General features: G+C 48.5%; 1 protein-coding gene across 1 annotated transcript in view; it reads right to left on the reverse strand.

Moving 5' to 3' along the window:
- RADX (RPA1 related single stranded DNA binding protein, X-linked) overlaps positions 1-23,121 on the reverse strand; it is a 133,159-nt gene that overhangs the window by 43,683 nt on the left and 66,355 nt on the right. The window contains 3 exon segments of the mRNA XM_075323818.1: positions 1,450-1,586; positions 12,155-12,322; positions 15,723-15,830. Of these exon segments, the coding sequence (XP_075179933.1) occupies positions 1,450-1,586; positions 12,155-12,322; positions 15,723-15,830 (413 nt within the window).

Consider the following 23,121-nt stretch of genomic DNA (forward strand, 5'->3'; position numbering starts at 1 on the left):
CTGAGAATGAAATCCATCTCAGTCAGCCCGACAGTTTTAGTGCATCTGTGCTTCATACAGTCTGTCCTACTGCAAGTCCTGGCAGTTGCCATCATTAAAAATCTGAGTGCAGTAGATAAAGCATTGCTTTTTGCTACATAAAAAGGTATTTAGAAAACGGTTTACTATTTAAATGTGTAATTATATATTTTATTACATTTTTTGGAGAAGCCCTTTGAAAGGGAAACTGCTACTTCCCAAACTCCATTAACCTGTGATATGGGGATTAATCTGCAGGCTAATAATGTTTTAAACTTGTGAAAGCCCAGCTACTGGGAGGAAATTAACTTTATTCCTCTTAGCGGCCTTGGGCTTTCAGTCATAGAGATGTAGCTTGGGTCAGTACACCGTGAGTGGCGGTTGTAACCACATCCCAGCACTGACTGATAGCCAGCTAACAGCTGTTAATTAATGCCAGGGCGTGGGCACAGTCTCCACTTACTATATACTGAGTAGTGACAGAAGCTGCGCCATCCGCACTTCTCTGACTGTAGGTGGGTAATAAACTTCATTTCCTCCTAGTAGCTGGACTATCAGTTTGTTTTTTGCTCAGATTTAGGAAGCTATTAATCTGCAAACTAACCCCATATTTGCAGGTTAATAGCATATTTTTTTTTTACAGAATATGTTCCCATTAAAGGGGGGTTGTCCACTACTACCACCTTCTGATTCAACATGTTTGCCCCAGGTCCTTCCAGCGGTGCCGTGGCTGACATGGGGTTTGTGACATCAAGTGAGCCCCGCATCCAATCAGCGCCGACTTCCTTTTCCCTGCCCTCGGACCAAACGAGCAATCAACAGAAAGCGAGCGCTACCACAGCACTCACTTCCTGTTGATTGGTCTGAAGGAGGGAGAAGGAAGCAGTCACTGATTGGATGCAGGGCTCACATGATGTCACAAACCCCATGTGATGCGGGGCTCGACTGGCATTACAGCCCCATGTGAGCACCAGCACCGTTGGAAAGGCGCTGGTATGTGGGGGGTAGGGGGGTGAGTATAGTCTTTATTATTTTACCTGTGGCAAACATGTTGAATCAGAAGGTGGTAATAAAGGACAAACCCTTTAAATTCTCCTAATTAGCAATATTAGAAAAAAACGAATTATCAGTCACATAGGGGGTTGGCGTCAACACTTTTACCAAGTACAGAAAATGTACTGGCAGAGAGCTCAGCATGCAGCGGAGCGGTGGCCACAGTCAGAGTTAAGGGGCGAAGGACACACCCTACTCATACATACTACACTGCTTCCTCACACTGAATAGGGGGTACAGCACTGGGGATGGTGGAATGAGACAGAACAAAGTATGTCATCAGCTGCACGAAGCAATCTGCTTACAGCAATGTAATTCCATAAAACGCTTCAGATTTTTAAGAATTTCTTCCCTAGAGAATAGTTATAATACACATACCACGTCTGTGTCAGAGGCACGCTTAACAAATGAGCAGGCAGCAATAATGCCCTGAACAGCCACACGCTTGTGCTCCCTGTAATGAAGCTGCTTCACTTTCGCCTTCAGGTCCCTGATTGTGGTTAGGATTTCCTCTGCTGCAAAGAAATAAAAAAAAACCCAAAACATTCCATAGTTAATATCCCGCCATTGGTATGTCTTGGGCTTCGTTCACACAATGAGCTTTCATTGAGTTTTGATGTTGCAGTTTTCCTGCACCTATTAAGTAAATTAGGTTACATGTGATCTTTTCATAGCGTTCTGATGCCACGGTTTTTGGCTCTTAGTATATCATGTTTTAACCTCATAACGACGGCCGTACGACTTAAAGCGGCGGCAAAAAAGGGTACTTATTCTGTTCCGCCGCTTTAAAGCGGCGGCCCGAAAAAACCCTGTAGCGCCCCCCAGCGACCGAAAATCTCGGGGGTTTCAGCTACCGGGGGTAGCTGAGACACCCCAGATTATGAATCGGGGTGTTTTTTTTTGGACCCCGATAATGTGATCGCCGGTATACACCGTATACCGATGGTCACATAAAAAAAAAAAAAAAGAAATGGCCGGATGGCCGGTAAAACTGATTTATTTTTCATCTGACATGATCAAACATGTCAGATGAGAAAGAAATCTAAACCCCTAGTGCCCCCAAAGCCCCCGGTACCGGAGAGTAACCCCCCCCCGACCCTACCCCCCTCCGGAGCAGTCAAAATGGCGCCGAAGCGCACAGAAAACTGCCGCCGGCTCTGCATTCATTTCCCTCCGATCTGAAATGATCAAACATTTCAGATCGAAGGGAAATGTCCTCCCCCTGACCCCTCCTCCGGTCCACCGTCACATGCGACAGAAAGGTGTCCCCAGGTGCCGCTAGGTCACCCCCCGTAACCCCCCAGCCCCCGGTCTTACGTTACCTGTCTGGTGATCCGTCCCACGATCACGCCGCTTCCTTCTTGAATGCTGGAGGCGCATGCGCAGACAGCGGCTGTCAGCTGGATCCCGGCAAGCAGGGACGCTGACGTCACTGCTGCACAGGCTGCTCCACTGTGGACCGGGGGAGAGTGAGTGCAGTAATCTGCAGCCACATTCCTCACATGGAGAGACTGCTGTTCCAGAAAATGGGGGGTACGTTCTGTGAGCGTGCCCCTCATATTCTGGAATGAGGTTACTGCAGGTCACTCTGCCCTAAGTTGGACCGGGGCAGTGTGAGTGCAGTATTCTCAGATTACTGCAACCATACTGCTCATGGAGAGCTTGCTCTTCCAGAAAATGGGGGATACGTTCCCTGAACGTGCCCCCCATATTCTAGAAGATCCAGAGTCGGCGTGGGACCTCCAAAATGGATTACAGCGACCGGAATTTCTTTATTTTCAATAAATTGGGGAAAGAGGAATGTTTCGGGGAGTGTTTTTTCAAATAAATTTTTTTTTTGTCTTTATTTTTTTCTATTACTGACTGGGTTAGTAATGTCGGGTATCTGTTCAGATGCCGTGACATCACTAACCCCAGGGCTTGATGCCAGGTGACATTACAGCTGGTATCAACCCCATATATTACCCCGTCTGCCACCGCACCAGGGCGCGGGATGAGCTGGGGCGAAGCGCCAGGATTGGCGCATCTAATGGATGCGCCACTTCTGGGGCGGCTGCGGCCTGCTATTTTTAGGCTGGGAAGAGTCCAATAACCATGGCTCTTCCCACCCTGAGAATACCAGACCCCAGCTGTCCGCTTCACCTTGGCTGGTGATCTAATTTGGGGGGACCCCACGGTTTTTGTTTTTTTTTAAAAAAACGCCTGGGGAGCCCTCCAAATTGATCACCAGACAAGGTGAAGCTGTCAGCTGTGGTTCGCAGGCTACAGCTGTCTGCTTTACCCTAGCTGGCTATCAAAAATAGGGGGGACCCCACGTCGTTTATTTTAATTATTAATTTTTTGGGGGGATAAATACAAGGCTAGGCACCCTTTAGTGCCACATGAAAGGCACTAAAGGGCGCCAGCTTAGAATATGCAGGGGGTGGGACGTTATATATGTTTGACATCTATCCATTCATCCATTGTAGCATTTTAGGCTGTGCGCCCACAATCGGGATTTGCAGCGTTTTGGGCGCAGAGTGTTTTCCCCTCGTCCATAGCGCTGCGTTGTGCAGTAGAAGCACAGTGGAAGGATTTTTAGAAATCCCATGCCCAATGTGCTTGCCCAATGTGCTTCTTTTCTCCGCAGCATACACTGACCTGTGGTGCAGCTTCCCGGGCCTCAGCATGTCAATTTATGCTACGGAGACAAGAGTGTTCTCTGCAGGTAGCATAGAGCTCCACAGCAGCCTGAACCCAAATCGTGGGCATGGGCAGCTGCGTTCTCTCCCGTGGACAACACTCACATCTCTGCAGGAGGCTGACACTGTGTACTAGACGCCGTGTCGCTGGATCATGGCCACATAGCCTAAAAGTGAGACATTTGTTGCTACAGCAACATTTTTGTGAAGTACCTGTGGATTCAAAATGCTTACTATACTCCTGAATAAAATCCAGTTTCCAAAATGGGGTCACTTGTGGGGGGTTTCTGCTGTATAGGTACCCAAGGGGCCCTGCAAATGTGACATGGTGCCCGCAATTTATTTCAACTTTTCCAGAATTCAAATGGTGCTCCTTCCATTCCAAGCCCTCCCATTTATCCAGAGGTTTTTGGCCACATGTGGGGTATCCCTGTGCTCATAAGACATTGGATAACAACCTGTTGGGTCCACGGTTTGTTGTTGTCTGTTGAAAAAGTAAGAAATTTGATGCTGAAGCAACATTTTTGTGAACAAAATGAAAATTTTCAATATGGCAACCTATGCTTATCAAATTCTGTGAAGTACTCGTGGATTCAAACTGCTCACTGTACACCTAGATAAAAGCCTTGAGGTGTCTTGTTTCCAGAATGGAGTCACTTGTGGGGGACCGCCACTGTTTAGGCACCTCAGGGGCTCTCCAAATGCAACCTGGCGTCCGCTATTGATTCCAGCCAATTTTGCAGTCAAATGGCACTCCTTCCCTTCCGAGCTCTGCCATGCGCCCAAACAGTTGATTTCCACCACATATAAGGTATCGCCAAACTCAGGAGAAATTGCACAATAAATGTTATGCTGAATTTTTTCCTTTTACTCTTGTAAAAAAAAAAAAAAAAGCTACCTGGTTGAAATAACGATTTTGTGGTAAAATTTATTTATTTTTTTTTTTTCATGGCTCAACGTTATAAAATTCTGTGAAGCACCTGGGGGTTCAGGGTACTCACCAAACATCTAGATAAATTCCTTGAGGGGCCTAGTTTCCAAAATGGGGTCACTTGTGCGGGGTTTCTGCTGTTTAGGTACCTTAGGGGTCCCCCAAATGTGACATGGTGCCCGCAATCTTTTTCAGCCAAATTTCCTTTCTTTATCGTTCCTTTATGGGAGACCCAGACCATGGGTGTATAGCTAGCGACCTCCGGAGGACACACAAAGCACTACACTCAAACGTGTAGCTCCTCCCTCCGGGCTATATACACCCCCTGGATGACAATCTACCCAGTTCAACGCTTTGTGTTTCAGGAGGATACACACACTTTTATTTCCTCATATTTTTTTTTTCAATTTTATTTTAATTTTTTAAAGATTTGGAAGTCCAATTCGGGTGGCTTGTCAACCTCCCCAAGTCGACTCTGACCCCGACCCAGGTACTTTTGTACCTAGGGATGCAATTCGAGACTCTGCTGGCACTTGTCAAGTTGCCCTTAGTCAAACAGCAGTCCCTTCGTCTGGCGGTGCGCTCTCTGCTGAGGCACCGCCGTCATTCCATCAGACACCTCATGCAGGTGCTGGGTCAGATGGTGGCGTCCATGGAAGCGGTTCCATTTGCCCAGTTCCATCTGCATCCCTTGCAGCTGGACATTCTCCGCTGTTGGGACAGGCGGATCTCTTCTTTGGACAGGCTGGTGGCTCTGTCATCACAGGCCAGGAACTCCCTTCAGTGGTGGCTTCAGCCCCTCTCCCTTTCACAGGGACGGTCCTTCCTGACTCCGTCCTGGGTGATCCTCACCACGGATGCCAGTCTCTCCGGCTGGGGAGCGGTGTTTCTCCATCACCGAGCACAGGGCACTTGGACTCCGTCTGAATCAGCCCTCCCGATCAATGTGCTGGAGATCAGAGCCGTGTTTCTAGCTCTCCTAGACTTTCACCACCTATTGGCGGGCAAGCACATTCGGGTTCAGTCGGACAACGCGACAGCGGTTGCCTACATCAATCACCAGGGCGGAACTCACAGCCGTCTGGCGATGTTGGAGGTTCAACGAATCCTCCAGTGGACGGAGGACTCAAAGTCCACCATATCCGCAGTCCACATCCCAGGCGTGGAAAACTGGGAGGCCGATTATCTCAGCCGTCAAACCGTGGACGGCGGCGAGTGGGCACTGCATCCGTCAGTGTTCAGGTCAATTTGCCGCAAGTGGGGCACTCCGGAAGTAGATCTAATGGCTTCCCGGCACAACAAGAAGGTTCCGGTTTACGTGGCTCGCTCCCACGATCCTCAAGCCTTCGCAGCAGACGCACTGGTTCAGGATTGGTCTCAGTTCAGTCTGGCCTATGTGTTTCCCCCTCTAGCGCTATTGCCCAGGGTTCTGCGCAAGATCCGAATGGAGGGCCGTCGAGTAATACTCATTGCTCCGGACTGGCCCAGGCGAGCCTGGTACCCAGACCTGCTCCGCCTGTCCGTAGGGGTGCCGTGGCATCTTCCGGACCGCCCAGACCTTCTCTCTCAAGGTCCGTTCTTCCGCCAGAATTCTGCGGCTCTCAGATTGACGGCGTGGCTCTTGAGTCCTGGATCCTGACGGCTTCAGGCATTCCCTCTGAGGTCATCTCCACCATGACTCAGGCTCGGAAGTCTTCCTCGGCTAAGATTTACCACAGGACTTGGAAAATTTTCCTGTCCTGGTGTCGCTCTTCCGGCCATGCTCCTTGGCCGTTCGCCTTGCCGACCATCCTGTCTTTTCTACAGTCGGGTCTACAGTTGGGTCTGTCCCTCAATTCACTTAAGGGACAGGTGTCGGCTTTGTCGGTATTGTTCCAGCGGCGTATCGCCCGACTGGCTCAGGTGCGCACCTTCATGCAGGGCGCATCTCACATCATTCCTCCTTACCGACGACCCTTGGATCCCTGGGACCTTAATTTGGTCCTCACGGCCTTACAGAAACCCCCTTTTGAGCCTCTCAGGGAGGTTCCTTTGTCTAGACTTTCACAGAAAGTTGTCTTTCTAGTAGCCATAACTTCTCTCAGGAGAGTTTCTGATTTGGCTGCGCTTTCTTCGGAATCCCCCTTTTTGGTGTTTCACCAAGACAAGGTGGTTCTTCGTCCGACTCCGGACTTTCTCCCTAAGGTGGTGTCTTCCTTCCACCTTAACCAGGACATTTCATTGCCCTCTTTTTGTCCGGCCCCTGTGCATCGCTTTGAGAAGGCGTTGCACACCTTAGATTTGGTGCGGGCGCTCCGAATCTATGTGTCTCGCACCGCCGTTTTTCGGCGGTGCACCTCACTTTTTGTGCTAACCACGGGTCAGCGCAAGGGCCTTTCGGCGTCTAAACCGACCTTGGCTCGTTGGGTTAGGTCGGCTATCGCCGATGCCTACCAATCTTCTCAGGTGCCTCCCCCGTCGGGGATTAAGGCGCACTCGACCAGAGCTGTCGGTGCCTCCTGGGCTTTCAGGCACCAGGCTACGGCTCAGCAAGTGTGTCAGGCTGCCACTTGGTCCAGTATGCACACTTTTTCTAAGCACTACCAAGTGCATGCTCATGCTTCGGCAGATGCGAGCTTGGGCAGACGCATCCTTCAGGCGGCTGTCGCCCATTTGTGAAGTTAGGTTTTGCCTACTTCTCCGTTTCGTTTATTTCCCACCCATGGACTGCTTTGGAACGTCCCATGGTCTGGGTCTCCCATAAAGGAACGATAAAGAAAAACAAAATTCTCTTTACTTACCGTAAATTCTTTTTCTTATAGTTCCGACATGGGAGACCCAGCTCCCTCCCTGTTGCCTGTTGGCAGTTTTTTTGTTCCGTGTGCTTCACGGCTGTTGTTAGTAGACAGAGTGCTGGTTTTGCCGAGTTTTACTCTATCTCTACTTATGGGTGGATGTCCTCCTTCAGCTTTTGCACTGAACTGGGTAGATTGTCATCCAGGGGGTGTATATAGCCCGGAGGGAGGAGCTACACGTTTGAGTGTAGTGCTTTGTGTGTCCTCCGGAGGTCGCTAGCTATACACCCATGGTCTGGGTCTCCCATGTCGGAACTATAAGAAAAAGAATTTACGGTAAGTAAACAAAATTCTCTTTTTCCAAAATTCAAATATTGCTCCTTTCGTTCCAAGCCCTCCCATTTGTCCAAACAAAGGTTTCAGACCACATGTGAGGTATCACCGCGCTCATAAAAAAGTGGTTAACAAACCTTGAGGTCAAATTTTTGGAATTACCTCTTGAAAATGTGAGAAAATTGATGCTAAAGCAACATTTTTGAGAAAATTATTAAAATTTTCAATATGACAACGTAACGTTAACAAAATCTGTGAAGTACCTGTGGATCTAAAATGCTCACTATACCCCTAGATAGAAGCCTTGAGGGGTCTAGTTTCCAAAATGGTGTCACTTGTGAGGGGTTTCTTCTGTTTAGGTACCTTAGCGGACCTGTAAATGCAACATGGTGCCCGCAATCTATTTCAGCCAAATTTGCTTTCCAAAATTCAAATATTGCTCCTTCTGTTCCGAGCCCTCCCATTTGTCCAAACAGAGGTTTCTGACCACATGTGGGATATCAGCGCGCTCATAAGAAAGTGGGGAACAAATTTTGGGGTCCATTTTGTTGTGTTATTTCTTCTAAAAGTGAATAAATTTGGGTTAGAGCAACATTTTTAGGTAAAATTTAATTTTTGCTTTTTTTCATTCTACATTGCTTTTGTTCATGTGAAGAACCTGAAGGGTTAATAAACTTCTTGAATGTGGTTTTGAGTACTTTGGGGGGTGCAGTTTTTAGAATGGTGTCACTTTTGGGTATTTTCTGTCATCTAGGCCTATTGAAGTCACTTCAAATGTGATGTGGTCCCTAAAAAAATGGTTTTGTAAATTTTGATGTAAAAATGAGAAATCGCTGATAAACTTTGAACCCCTCTAACTTCCTAAAACAAAAAATTTTGTTTCCAAAATTGTGCTGATGTAAAGTAGACATGTGGGAAATGTTGTTTATTAACTATTTTGTGTCACAGAAATCTCTGGTTTAACGGTATAAAAATTCAAAAGTTGAAAATTGCTAAATTTGCTAAATTTTTGCCAATATTCAATTTTTTTCCTAAATAAACGCAAAAAATATTGTCCTAAATTTGGTACTAACATGAAGTCCAATATGTGACGAAAAAACAATCTCAGAATCACCGGGATCCGTTGAAGCGTTCCAGAGTTATAACCTCATGAAGTGACACTGGTCAGAATTGCAAAATTTGGTCTGGTCATTAAGGTGAAAATTAGCTCCGTCACTAAGGTTAAATAAGGCTGCTTTGTTTTTGACGATTCGTGGTGTTTGGTATTGACACAACTTCATGTGCAAATTTTTTATAACCAAAAACTACCATATACTGATAGGAGTAATTGTAGCACAAACCAAAAGAAAAAAACTCCTAAAAACAATTGTTTATTCTAATCAATGTTAAAAATAGTAGATATAAAACCACTGCTCATACGAAATAACTACAGTGATACATTACAGTGAGTGTAATAGGGTGATAGACTCAATTGGTGGGGGCAGTGCAAATAGTTTCCTATTCTCAGGGTAGGAGCAACATTAGTAGTTGCACAACATTAGTAGTTGCACTAGTTTATTTAAATATAGTAATACGTGGTTCAGGGGATGACCTGGAGTGATCATGTGCGGCTGTATTCACTGCTCCCCGCGCGTCATCATCATCGCGGGGTGCAGTGAATCAGTGTACTCACCCGTCCCCGTGTCTGGAGCCGATGCTGCAGGGGAACGGCTCCACACACACACACACACAGGTCAGTGGCGCAGAGAGGAAGATATGATTCGTGCTGCAGAGAGTGAGGAAAAGGTGAGTATAAACGTTTATTTTTTTTCTCTGTGCAATAGGATACAGGCCATATACCAGGATGGTATATGAGCACGATGGGGGCATATAGCAGGATGGGAGTATATGAGCAGGATGGATGGGGGGGTATATGAACAGGATGGGGGTATATGAACAGGATGGGGGTATATGAGCAGGATGGGAGAATATGAGCAGGATGCTGGTATATGAGCAGGATGGGAGTATATGAGCAGGATGGGGGTATATGAACAGGATGGGGGTATATGAACAGGATGGGAGTATATGAGCAGGATGGGAGTATATGAGCAGGATGGGAGTATATGAGCAGGATGGGAGAATATGAGCAGGATGCTGGTATATGAGCAGGATGGGAGTATATGAGCAGGATGGGAGTATATGAGCAGGATGGGAGTATATGAGCAGGATGGGAGTATATGAGCAGGATGGGAGTATATGAGCAGGATGGGAGTATATGAGCAGGATGGGAGTATATGAGCAGGATGGGGGTATATGAGCAGGATGGGAGTATATGAGCAGGATGGGAGAATATGAGCAGGATGGGAGAATATGAGCAGGATGGGGGGATATGAACAGGATGGGGGGATATGAACAGGATGGGGGGATATGAACAGGATGGGGGGATATGAACAGGATGGGGGTATATGAATAGGATGGGAGAATATGAGCAGGATGGGAGTATATGAGCAGGATGGGAGTATATGAGCAGGATGGGAGTATATGAGCAGGATGGGGGTATATGAGCAGGATGGGGGTATATGAGCAGGATGGGGGTATATGAGCAGGATGGGAGTATATGAGCAGGATGGGAGTATATGAGCAGGATGGGAGAATATGAGCAGGATGGGAGAATATGAGCAGGATGGGGGTATATGAACAGGATGGGGGGATATGAACAGGATGGGGGTATATGAACAGGATGGGGGTATATGAACAGGATGGGGTATATGAACAGGATGGGAGTATATGAGCAGGATGCTGGTATATGAGCAAAATGGGAGTATATGAGCAGGATGGGAGAATATGAGCAGGATGGGGGTATATGAGCAGGATGGGGGTATATGAGCAGGATGGGGGTATATGAGCAGGATGGGAGAATATGAGCAGGATGGGAGTATATGAGCAGGATGGGAGTATATGAGCAGGATGGGAGTATATGAGCAGGATGGGAGTATATGAGCAGGATGGGAGTATATGAGCAGGATGGGAGTATATGAGCAGGATGGGAGTATATGAGCAGGATGGGAGTATATGAGCAGGATGGGAGTATATGAGCAGGATGGGAGTATATGAGCAGGATGGGAGTATATGAGCAGGATGGGAGTATATGAGCAGGATGGGGGTATATGAGCAGGATGGGAGTATATGAGCAGGATGGGAGTATATGAGCAGGATGGGAGTATATGAGCAGGATGGGAGAATATGAGCAGGATGATGGTATATGAGCAAGATGGGGGTATATGAGCAGGATGGGGGTATATGAACAGGATGGGGGTATATGAACAGGATGGGGGTATATGAACAGGATGGGGGTATATGAACAGGATGGGGGTATATGAACAGGATGGGGGTATATGAACAGGATGGGGGTATATGAACAGGATGGGGGTATATGAACAGGATGGGAGTATATGAACAGGATGGGAGTATATGAACAGGATGGGAGTATATGAACAGGATGGGAGTATATGAACAGGATGGGAGTATATGAACAGGATGGGAGTATATGAACAGGATGGGAGTATATGAACAGGATGGGAGTATATGAACAGGATGGGGGTACATGAGCAGGATGGGGGTACATGAGCAGGATGGGGGTATATGAACAGGATGGGGGTATATGAACAGGATGGGAGTATATGAACAGGATGGGAGTATATGAACAGGATGGGAGTATATGAACAGGATGGGAGTATATGAACAGGATGGGAGTATATGAACAGGATGGGAGTACATGAACAGGATGGGGGTACATGAGCAGGATGGGGGTACATGAGCAGGATGGGGGTATATGAACAGGATGGGGGTATATGAACAGGATGAAGGTATATGAACAGGATGAGGGTATATGAACAGGATGGGGGTATATGAACAGGATGGGAGTATATGAGCAGGATGGGAGAATATGAGCAGGATGCTGGTATATGAGCAGGATGGATGGGGTAATATGAGCAGGATGGATGGGGGGTATATCAATAGGATGGGGGTATATGAACAGGATGGGAGTATATGAGCAGGATGGATGGGGGGTATATGAACAGGATGGGGGGTATATGAACAGGATGGGGTATATGAACAGGATGGGAGTATATGAGCATATACAAGGCAGGAGGATCATTACCAGGATGGGGCACCTTAGTAGAGAATTTGGGGATATTACCCCCATAACAGTGTCAACAGCAGATCCTCGCCCCATAACAGTGTGTCATGACCACATTTTTTTGCTTAAAGTTTTATTTTTCTATTTTCCTCCTCTAAAACCAGGGTGCGTCTTATAGTCCGGTGCGTCTTATAGTCTGAAAAATACGGTATATTGTGCAATATAGTGTAAATAAAATACTAACTTTTTCTATCGTTACAGTACTTGGCAAAAGTTGTTGGAGTTGGTGGATAGGGATGATAGCCGCCAATTGCTGTTTTCTTCTTGAATTCTGCTTCATTTTGCGTCCTCATCCATTTTATATAGTTCTTCACTTTCGCATCGCTTCTATAAGGTTGCCCCAAATGGTGACCTGAAATAAAAAGGTGATATATGCGACGTGCATCACACAACAAAACCGGGGTGAGATATACTGTACTAATATTTCTTTTAGTCGAAGACAGTGAACGTATCCAGCAAATGCCCGGGCCAAACTACAACCCCAGCAGCTCCTGCACATGACGAATTGTTACAGAAGGACATTTTAAAACTTGTTTGGTTTTTTTTTTGGGTGTAGTGTTTATAGGACTATTTAGGAAAAAAAAAAAAGTAAATAAAAAGTTTTTACACTGGCAAGAAGAGCAGAAACAATGAGCTATTTCCTGTCATCAATCGTGATGAGCGAGCACTACAATGCTCAGGGGCTCAGTACTCATAACAAGCATTTTGATGCTAGGACGGGCTCCACTCGTATACCAAGTGTAATTGAAGTCTACAGGGAATACGAGCATTATTCAAGATGATCTTCCAGAACAATACTCTAGCACCCCATTAATTTACACTATACTCGGAACACAAGTTGAGCCCGTTTAAGCTTATTGGGAGGTGGAGAATGGGCGCAGTCCTGGCTGTGGTGGGGGCTGTGCTGGCTGCGTGAGGCAGGACAGTGCGGCAGGTGAGATGCTCTGTCGGCGGTGTGGGGCTGTGCTGGCTGCGGTGGGGGCTGTGTGGAGCAGGGTGATGCGACAGGTGAGATGCTCTGGCGGCGGTGCGGGGCTGTGCTGCCTGCTTTGGGGGCTGTATGGAGCAGGGTGATGCGGTGGGTGAGATGCTCTGACTGCAGTGCAGGCTTCAAATAATGTGCCCAGAGTGCGCAGATGGAGCTCACAGCTCAAGATATCATCTGCACACGCGCCGCTTCCGGCCCATTGATATCCCAGCAGCAGACTTAAGGAAAATGGCGCCCGGAGGTAGCACGTGTGCAGATGAGATCTTGGCTTGTCATTGAGCTGAGCGCTCAATCTGCACAGGCGCCATTTCTTTGAAGCCCACACCACAAATAGAGCACTTGTGACACAGCTACCATGGCACCTGCAGCCAGTAAAGCCCCCCACCACAGCCAGCACAGCCTCCACCGCCGTCAGAGCATCTCACCCACTGCACCGGCCTGCCTCACATAGCCAGCACAGCCCCCACCATAGCACCTGCAGCATTGCCATACTCCATCACTGCCCCTGCCTTCTCTGACCGCACTCCGCCCCAGCCTGCTCCCGGTAAGACACCACTGGAGTATAAGATGGATCCCCACCCTACCCTTTTTTTTTACCTCTGTTATCTCTAAATTTGGTGTGTGTCTTATAGTATTGTGCATCTATAAAACGAAAAATTCGGTATATAGTGCTGGCAGAATGCAGAATAAAAAAAAAATGGCCCACAGAAGATGCGATAGAGACAAATTAATATTTGTAGACATACTGTATTATGTAAGATTGACAAGCCTGCCTACCGCCTTCATTGTACAAGATTCCTCTTCTCTTTAGAAGACTGCATGCAGTCTCTCCCTCTGTACTTTTTTGCCCTTCCATGGGCATAGTCTTCAATTTTGATGTGTGCAGGCACCACGGAGTCACTGAAGTAACCCCCACAACTGTGCGATGGAAGGGTGAACAGAAAAAGTACAGGGGGAGAGAAGGCAGGCAGAATACACAGGTCCGGGATTTCCAGCCATGCTCCTGACATCACAGGTGCATACTAAAGAGAAGAGGAGAAATGGAGGATAATGAAGACTGGAGGCCAGCTTGTCTTCCAGGCACTGCACGTCCCCACACGCCTCTTTGTGAAGAAGCTATTGCGAAACGTACGTCAAGGTGGAAGGATGGGCTGCCCCACACCAAGGTAATGAATTTGTGTCAGATTTGCTCCTAATGTAGTTTCGTTTACGTATATATATGTGTATTGTATGATTAGATGTACGTGTATAGATGTAGACATCGCCATATGTACTTTACAAGCACTCAACAGCATTTGGTCTCACACGTGCACTTAGTGATCTATAACAGGTGTGTCATTTTATTCACAAACACACTGCAGATCGCTATGGAATAGGTGAATTTTCACTAGCAATAGTATACCTTATGTATTGAACAGGTGTTTCTGTGCATGGGGATGTGTTTAATCTGCAGACAGTCAGTGGTGCACATTCACGTTGTCATAGTGATCATATATCTTTTTAACATGTTTCATGTTGGTGATAACATTTAGTTGGACTATATTAGCGGCTTTGCGTACGTATAGGTAAAATCTTTGCTACACTTTCATATAATTAAAAAATTGTCGCATTGCCGCTAGTGTTGTCCAATTTTTGATGATCTTGTGCATAATATTGTTTATTTATAGACAGCTGACAACGTGGATTGGCGCCATCACTGTAATTTGATTGCATACATTCAATATATCTCATGCTGGTGACAATGTTTAGTTGTATGATGTTAGCGGTGCTGCGTTTACATAGGTGAAAGCTTGCTACACCTTTATATAATTAAAAAAAAAAAAATAAAAATCGCAGTATTGCCGCTTATATCGTCCAATTTCAGGATTACTGTGTGCACATGGTTATATCCAATGCATAGACAGTTGATGGTGCACATCTACGTTATTATAGCAACTAGTTTACATGTGGCTAATATGCCTCAGGCTAATTACAAATTGGAGTGTATAGGCGGTATCGCGTCTATATAGGTGAAGGCTTTATTACACCCTCATACAACCAATAAACTACCGCTTATACTGTCCAATTTTTGATCATTACGGCAATAGCAGTGACATTTATGTGATATACATTGTTGATATGCCTGTATTTATGCTTGTAGACATAAAAGTCTTTAACAATTGTGTTTAATCTGACTAACATACCTATGTGTGCTTAAATTAGAGGCATATTATCCGTCCTTCAAAAGGTGTGTCTTCCTGTTTATTTTAATGTGTATTTAATTGCTTAATAAAGTTTTGGGTTTTATCCAAAAAAAAAAAAAAAAAAGCTCATTGAATTTATTATATTGCATCGATATACTCTGGGTATCTCCTGATTAAAATCTTGAGATAAGGTTGAAGACTGCACGCCCCATAGCCCGGAAGAAAGAAGATATATATATATATATAAAAAAAAAAAGGATTTTTGCAAAACGGCCCATCATCCAGCAGGTATACAGGTATGGTTAATTTCACCTCTAGGCCGATATAAATAACTAAAAACATAAAAGGGTGACAGATTCCCTTTAATAAGATTATTCTTTGCAGCTGCCATAAAGCATACACACCCTGTGGTACAGTTTACATTGGCACTTACAAGGAGCAGCGGTGCTGTTCCAATATAGCTGGCTTTTGTGAAAAGTTTTTTTTTTGTTTTTTTTTTTTAATTTTTTTAAATTTAAACCAAATCAAAGAAGGGATTCAAGCTGACATAGGAAACAAGCGCCTGCCCATCCATGACATACCAGTTATGAAGACCTGACTCTCATTGGTAGTTGTGAGATACGCCTTGTAGGTGATATCCTCCGTATATTCTTGGATGACGCGCATCTGAGTGCACACCAAATAGGACACTAGCAAAAGTCAACAAAAAAAGGAAAGAATGAGGTGTATTATTATGGTCTGTACGCCAATACTTGGGCTGAAAAGCACTATTACATGGCAGCCATTCTTCTAATATAAGGCCCATAGGAGAGAGTATAGAGAACGGGACCCCTCTATGAGATCTATGTACTAGAGATAGGCAGATCAGATGAAATTCACATTTGTCTGTTTGCACATTTTTTCCTCAGAAAATCAAATTGTACAGGAGTTCTTCTCCCCAAATTTAGTGTTCCTTATGATGTTGCAGAGTCTATCCAGTATAAGAAATGTATGGTGTAAAAAAATATTGACAAAATCCAAAAACTCACTTTTCCGACCCCTCTGCTACTCACCGCCAATTATCTGGCCATTGACACAGGGGAACCTAATGCACAAGCGTGCACAATGTCACAGTATCATGACATCAAGAGGTACACCATGACCTCCCACGGACATGTGCAAAGCCCAAGACCTCATAAAAGGCAAAACTCCTGGCCTACCGAGAGGCCCAAGGATCCAGCCTGAGTGATAGGGGATCAGAACAAGGAAAGGAAAAATCCAGCTCACCGATCAACTATGCTGGTATATCCTGATGTCCTGCGCACGGAATGGTCTTGCCACCATCAAATGTATAAGGAAAGGAGGAAAATCCAGCGCTGAACGAAGGGAATTTTGTTTACTTACCGTAAATTCCTTTTCTTCTAGCTCCTATTGGGAGACCCAGACAATTGGGTGTATAGCTTCTGCCTCCGGAGGCCACACAAAGTATTACACTTTAAAAAGTGTAACCCCTCCCCTCTGCCTATACACCCTCCCGTGCATCACGGGCTCCTCAGTTTTGGTGCAAAAGCAGGAAGGAGGAAACTTATAAATTGGTCTAAGGTAAATTCAATCCGAAGGATGTTCGGAGAACTGAAACCATGAACCAAAAGAACAATTCAACATGAACAACATGTGTACACAAAAGAACAACAGCCCGAAGGGAACAGGGGCGGGTGCTGGGTCTCCCAATAGGAGCTAGAAGAAAAGGAATTTACGGTAAGTAAACAAAATTCCCTTCTTCTTTGTCGCTCCATTGGGAGACCCAGACAATTGGGACGTCCAAAAGCAGTCCCTGGGTGGGTAAAAGAATACCTCGATAAAAAGAGCCGAAAAACGGCCCCCTCTTACAGGTGGGCAACCGCCGCCTGAAGGACTCGCCTACCTAGGCTGGCATCTGCCGAAGCATAGGCATGCACCTGATAGTGTTTCGTGAAAGTGTGCAGACTCGACCAGGTAGCCGCCTGACACACCTGCTGAGCCGTAGCCTGGTGCCGCAATGCCCAGGATGCACCCACGGCTCTGGTAGAATGGGCTTTCAGCCCTGAAGGAATCGGAAGCCCAGAAGAACGGTAGGCTTCAAGAATCGGTTCCTTGATCCACCGAGCCAAGGTTGACTTGGAAGCCTGCGACCCCTTACGCTGGCCAGCGACAAGGACAAAGAGCGCATCAGAACGGCGCAGGGGCGCCGTGCGAGAAATGTAGAGACGGAGTGCTCTCACGAGATCTAACAAGTGCAAATCCTTTTCACATTGGTGAACTGGATGAGGGCAAAAAGAAGGTAAGGAGATATCCTGATTGAGATGAAAAGGGGATACCACCTTAGGGAGAAATTCCGGGACCGGACGCAGAACCACCTTATCCTGGTGAAACACCAGGAAGGGGGTTTTGCATGACAGCGCTGCTAGCTCAGACACTCTCCGAAGTGATGTGACTGCCACTAGGAAGGCCACCTTCTGCGAAAGGCGTGATAGAGAGACATCCCGCATCGGCTCGAAAGGTGGTTTCTGAAGAGCCGTTAGCACCCTGTTAAGATCCCAGGGTTCCAGCGGACGCTTGTAAGGTGGGACTATGTGGCAAACTCCCTGCAGGAACGTGCGGACCTGCGGAAGCCTGGCTAGATGCTTTTGAAAAAACACGGAAAGCGCCGATACTTGTCCCTTGAGAGAGCCGAGAGACAAACCCTTGTCCATTCCGGATTGAAGAAAAGAAAGAAAAGTGGGTAAGGCAAACGGCCAGGGGGTAAAACCCTGATCAGAGCACCAGGATAAGAAGATCCTCCAAGCCCTGTGATAGATCTTGGCGGACGTTGGTTTCCTGGCTTGTCTCATAGTGGCAATGACATCTTGAGATAACCCTGAGGACGCTAGGAGCCAGGACTCAATGGCCACACAGTCAGGTTGAGGGCCGCAGAATTCAGATGGAAAAATGGCCCTTGAGACAGCAAGTCTGGTCGGTCTGGGAGTGCCCACGGTTGACCCACCGTGAGGTGCCACAGATCCGGGTACCACGACCTCCTCGGCCAGTCTGGAGCGGCGAGGATGGCGCGACGGCAGTCGGACCTGATCTTGCGTAACACTCTGGGCAGCAGTGCCAGAGGAGGAAATACATAAGGCAGTCGAAACTGCGACCAATCCTGAACTAATGCGTCCGCCGCCAGAGCTCTGTGATCTTGAGACCGTGCCATGAATGCCGGGACTTTGTGGTTGTGCCGAGACGCCATGAGGTCGACGTCCGGCGTTCCCCAGCGGCAACAGATCTCTTGAAACACGTCCGGGTGAAGAGACCATTCCCCTGCGTCCATGCCCTGGCGACTGAGAAAGTCTGCTTCCCAGTTTTCTACGCCCGGGATGTGAACTGCGGAGATGGTGGAGGCTGTGGCTTCCGCCCACAGCAGAATCCGCCGAACTTCTTGGAAGGCTTGACGACTGCGTGTGCCGCCCTGGTGGTTGATGTACGCGACCGCCGTGGCGTTGTCCGACTGTATGCGGATCTGCCTGCCCTCCAGCCACCGATGGAACGCCTTTAGGGCTAGATACACTGCCCTTATCTCCAGAACATTGATCTGAAGGGAGGACTCTGTCGGATTCCAGGTTCCCTGAGCCCTGTGGTGGAGGAAGACCGCTCCCCACCCTGACAGACTCGCGTCCGTCGTGACCACAGCCCAGGATGGGGGCAGGAAGGATTTTCCCTTCGACAAAGAAGTGGGAAGAAGCCACCACTGAAGAGAGGTTTTGGCTGCCAGTGAAAGAGAGACGTTCCTGTCTAGGGACGTCGACCTCCTGTCCCATTTGCGGAGAATGTCCCATTGAAGTGGACGCAGATGAAACTGCGCAAAGGGAACTGCCTCCATTGCTGCCACCATCTTCCCTAGGAAGTGCATGAGGCGCCTCAAGGGGTGTGACTGGGCCCGAAGGAGAGAGTGCACCCCTGTCTGCAGCGAACGCTGTTTGTCCAGCGGAAGCTTCACTATCGCTGAGAGAGTATGAAACTCCATCCCGAGGTAAGTCAGCGATTGGGTCGGTGTCAATTTTGACTTTGGGAAATTGATGATCCACCCGAACCTCTGGAGAGTCTCCAGAGCAATGGTCAGGCTGTGTTGACATGCCACCCGGGAGGGTGCCTTGACTAGGAGATCGTCTAAGTAAGGGATCACCGAGTGGCCCTGAGAGTGTAGGACTGCCACAACGGATGCCATGACCTTGGTGAAGACCCGTGGGGCTGTCGCCAGGCCGAAAGGCAGTGCCACGAACTGAAGGTGTTCGTCCCCGATGGCGAAACGCAGGAAGCGTTGATGCTCTGGTGCAATCGGCACATGGAGATAAGCATCCCTGATGTCGATTGATGCTAGGAAGTCTCCTTGGGACATCGAGGCGATGACAGAGCGGAGAGATTCCATCCGGAACCGTCTGGTTCTCACGTGTCTGTTGAGCAGTTTGAGGTCCAGAATGGGACGGAATGATCCGTCCTTTTTTGGCACCACGAACAAGTTGGAGTAAAAACCGCGACCACGTTCTTGAAGGGGAACGGGGATCACAACTCCTTCTGCCTTCAGAGTGTTCACCGCCTGAAAAAGTGCATCGGCTCGCTCGGGGGGCGGAGATGTTCTGAAGAAACGAGTCGGAGGACGAGAACTGAGCTCTATCCTGTAACCGTGAGACAGAATGTCTCTCACCCATCGGTCTTGGACATGTGGCCACCAGGCGTCGCAAAAGCGGGAGAGCCTGCCACCGACCGAGGATGCGGTTTGGGGAAGCCGAAAGTCATGAGGAGGCCGCCTTGGAGGCGGTTCCTCCGGCGGTCTTTGGAGGACGTGACTTAGACCGCCATGCAGAAGAGTTCCTCTGGCCCTTCTCTGACCTGTTGGACATGGAAGATTGGGACCTGGCTGAGGGCCGAAATGACCGAAACCTCGATCGAATTTTTCGTTGCTGAGGTCTGTTTGGTTTGGACTGGGGTAAGGACGAGTCCTTTCCCTTGGATTGTTTAATAATTTCATCCAATTGCTCGCCAAACAAACGGTCGCCAGAAAATGGCAAACCGGTTAAGAACTTCTTGGAAGCAGAGTCTGCCTTCCATTCGCGTAGCCACATGGCCCTGCGGACTGCCACCGAGTTGGCGGACGCTACCGCTGTACGGCTCGCAGAGTCCAGGACGGCGTTCATGGCGTAGGACGAAAAGGCCGACGCCTGAGAAGTCAAAGACACAACTTGCGGAGCAGAGGTACGTGTGACCGCATTAATCTCAGACAGACAAGCTGAGATAGCTTGGAGTGCCCACACGGCTGCAAAGGCCGGAGCAAAAGACGCGCCTATGGCTTCATAGATGGATTTCATCAGGAGCTCTATTTGCCTGTCAGTGGCATCCTTGAGCGATGAACCATCTGCCACTGATACTACGGATCTAGCCGCCAGTCTGGAGACTGGAGGATCCACCTTGGGACACTGAGCCCAACCCTTAACTACTTCAGGGGGGAAGGGGTAACGTGTGTCATTAAGGCGCTTAGTAAAGCGCTTGTCCGGAAATGCTCTGTGCTTCTGGACAGCATCTCTGAAGTTAGAGTGATCGAAAAACGCACTCCGTGTACGTTTGGGAAACCTAAACTGGTGTTTCTCCTGCTGCGAAGCCGACTCCTCTATAGGTGGAGTTGGGGGAGAAAGATCTAGCACCTGGTTGATGGACGCTATAAGGTCATTTACTATGGCGTCCCCTTCAGGTGTATCAAGATTGAGAGCAACGTCAGGATCAGAGCCCTGAGCTGCGACCTCCGCTTCATCCTCCAGAGAGTCCTCATGCTGAGACCCCGAACAGCGTGATGAAGTCGGGGAAGGTTCCCAGCGAGCCCGCTTAGCCGGTCTGGGACTGCGGTCCGTGTCGGAGTCCTCCCCGTGGGACCTAGGTGTCACCCCAGGAGCACTCTGCTGCGCCGACCGAGAGGGTCCTGGGGGCGATGAACTCACAGTGCCCGGGGCCTGTGTTACCGATCTGAACTGCAAGGCTTCTAGTATCTTAGCAGACCATCTGTCCATAGACTGAGCCATGGATTGTGAAAGCGACTCAGAGAGTTTCTCAGCCAAAACTGCAAATTCTGTCCCTGCCACCTGGACAGTGGAAGCCGGCGGTTCTACCTGAGCCGAGGGCCCCACCAGTGCCCGAGGCTCCGGCTGAGTGAGTGCCACAGGGGCCGAGCATTGCACACAGTGAGGGTAGGTGGAACCTGCAGGTAACAGAGCCGCACAAGAGGTACAGGTTGCAAAATAAGCCTGTGCCTTGGCACCCTTGCTCTTTGCGGACGACATGCTGTTGTCTCCTCTGAGAGTGATCAGTGAGGGTATATAGCCAAAAGCAAAACAATGCGGCTTACCGACCGCCCAAAGCGGTTGTGTGTCCACCAGATTCCCTGCCTGGGCCTCCCAGAGCTGCAGAGCTCGTTCTGAAATCCTCCACCGGCAGAAGTGATTGTAAAAATGTCTGCCAGAGCTCTCAGGGGAGGAGGGAGCCGTGGGCGGTGACTAATAAAGTGCGGGAATCTGGTGCCCCACAGTGCTCAGTGAGGGGGGAGGAGGACACCTAAGTATGCTCCAGCCCTCACTGCCGACGTCCAGTCGACCGTCCCGCCCTTACCCCTGACTGGCAGGCCCGGGGGCGGGAGTTATGGTACTAGGCCGCAGAAGCCGGGGACTAAATTTAATAGCGCGGCCGGCAAACAGGCGCGGTCGGCGCGGTAGTCCCGGTCGTCACAAAGAAACAGCAGCCGCTGCAGCGTCTGTAACACAGGCGCTCCATGCACCGTCCCCAAGGGGACACAGAGTACCTTTTAGATGCAGGGCCTGTGCCTGATGATACCCAGTCTCCTGTCCGGCAGATTCCCCCAGGGGCTGCGGAGGGAGCCCGGCCCCAGTGAATGGTGACCGGTTAGGATCCCACTTCTCCCAGAGCCTCTAAGGGATGGGGAAGGAAAAACGGCATGTGGCTCCAGCCTTTGTACCCGCAATGGGTACCTCAACCTTAACAGCACCGCCGACTTAGTGGGGTGAGAAGGGAGCATGCCGGGGGCCCTGTTGGGGGCCCTCTTTTCTTCCATCCGATACAATCAGCAGCTGCTGCTGACTAAAATGGGAGCTTGAGTGAATGTGTGCCTCCTTCAACACAAAGCATAAAACTGAGGAGCCCGTGATGCACGGGAGGGTGTATAGGCAGAGGGGAGGGGTTACACTTTTTAAAGTGTAATACTTTGTGTGGCCTCCGGAGGCAGAAGCTATACACCCAATTGTCTGGGTCTCCCAATGGAGCGACAAAGAAGAAGGGAATTTTGTTTACTTACCGTAAATTCCTTTTCTTCTAGCTCCAATTGGGAGACCCAGACAATTGGGTGTATAGCTTCTGCCTCCGGAGGCCACACAAAGTATTACACTTTAAAAAGTGTAAAGCCCCTCCCCTTCTGCCTATACACCCCCCGTGCATCACGGGCTCCTCAGTTTTGGTGCAAAAGCAAGAAGGAGGAAAAGTTTTAAATTGGTTTAAAGTAAATTCAATCCGAAGGAATTTCGGAGAACTGAAACCATTCAACATGAACAACATGTGTACACAAAGAACAACAGCCCGAAGGGAACAGGGGCGGGTGCTGGGTCTCCCAATTGGAGCTAGAAGAAAAGGAATTTACGGTAAGTAAACAAAATTCCCTTCTTCTTTGTCGCTCCATTGGGAGACCCAGACAATTGGGACGTCCAAAAGCAGTCCCTGGGTGGGTAAAAGAATACCTCGTAATAGAGCCGTAAAACGGCCCTTTCCTACAGGTGGGCAACCGCCGCCTGAAGGACTTGCCTACGTAGGCTGGCATCCGCCGAAGCATAGGTATGCACCTGATAGTGTTTCGTGAAAGTGTGCAGGCTCGACCAGGTAGCCGCCTGACACACCTGCTGAGCCGTAGCCTGGTGCCGCAAAGCCCAGGACGCACCCACG

The sequence above is a fragment of the Anomaloglossus baeobatrachus genome, chromosome 9 (assembly GCF_048569485.1).
Source record: "Anomaloglossus baeobatrachus isolate aAnoBae1 chromosome 9, aAnoBae1.hap1, whole genome shotgun sequence".
NCBI lineage: Eukaryota > Metazoa > Chordata > Amphibia > Anura > Aromobatidae > Anomaloglossus > Anomaloglossus baeobatrachus.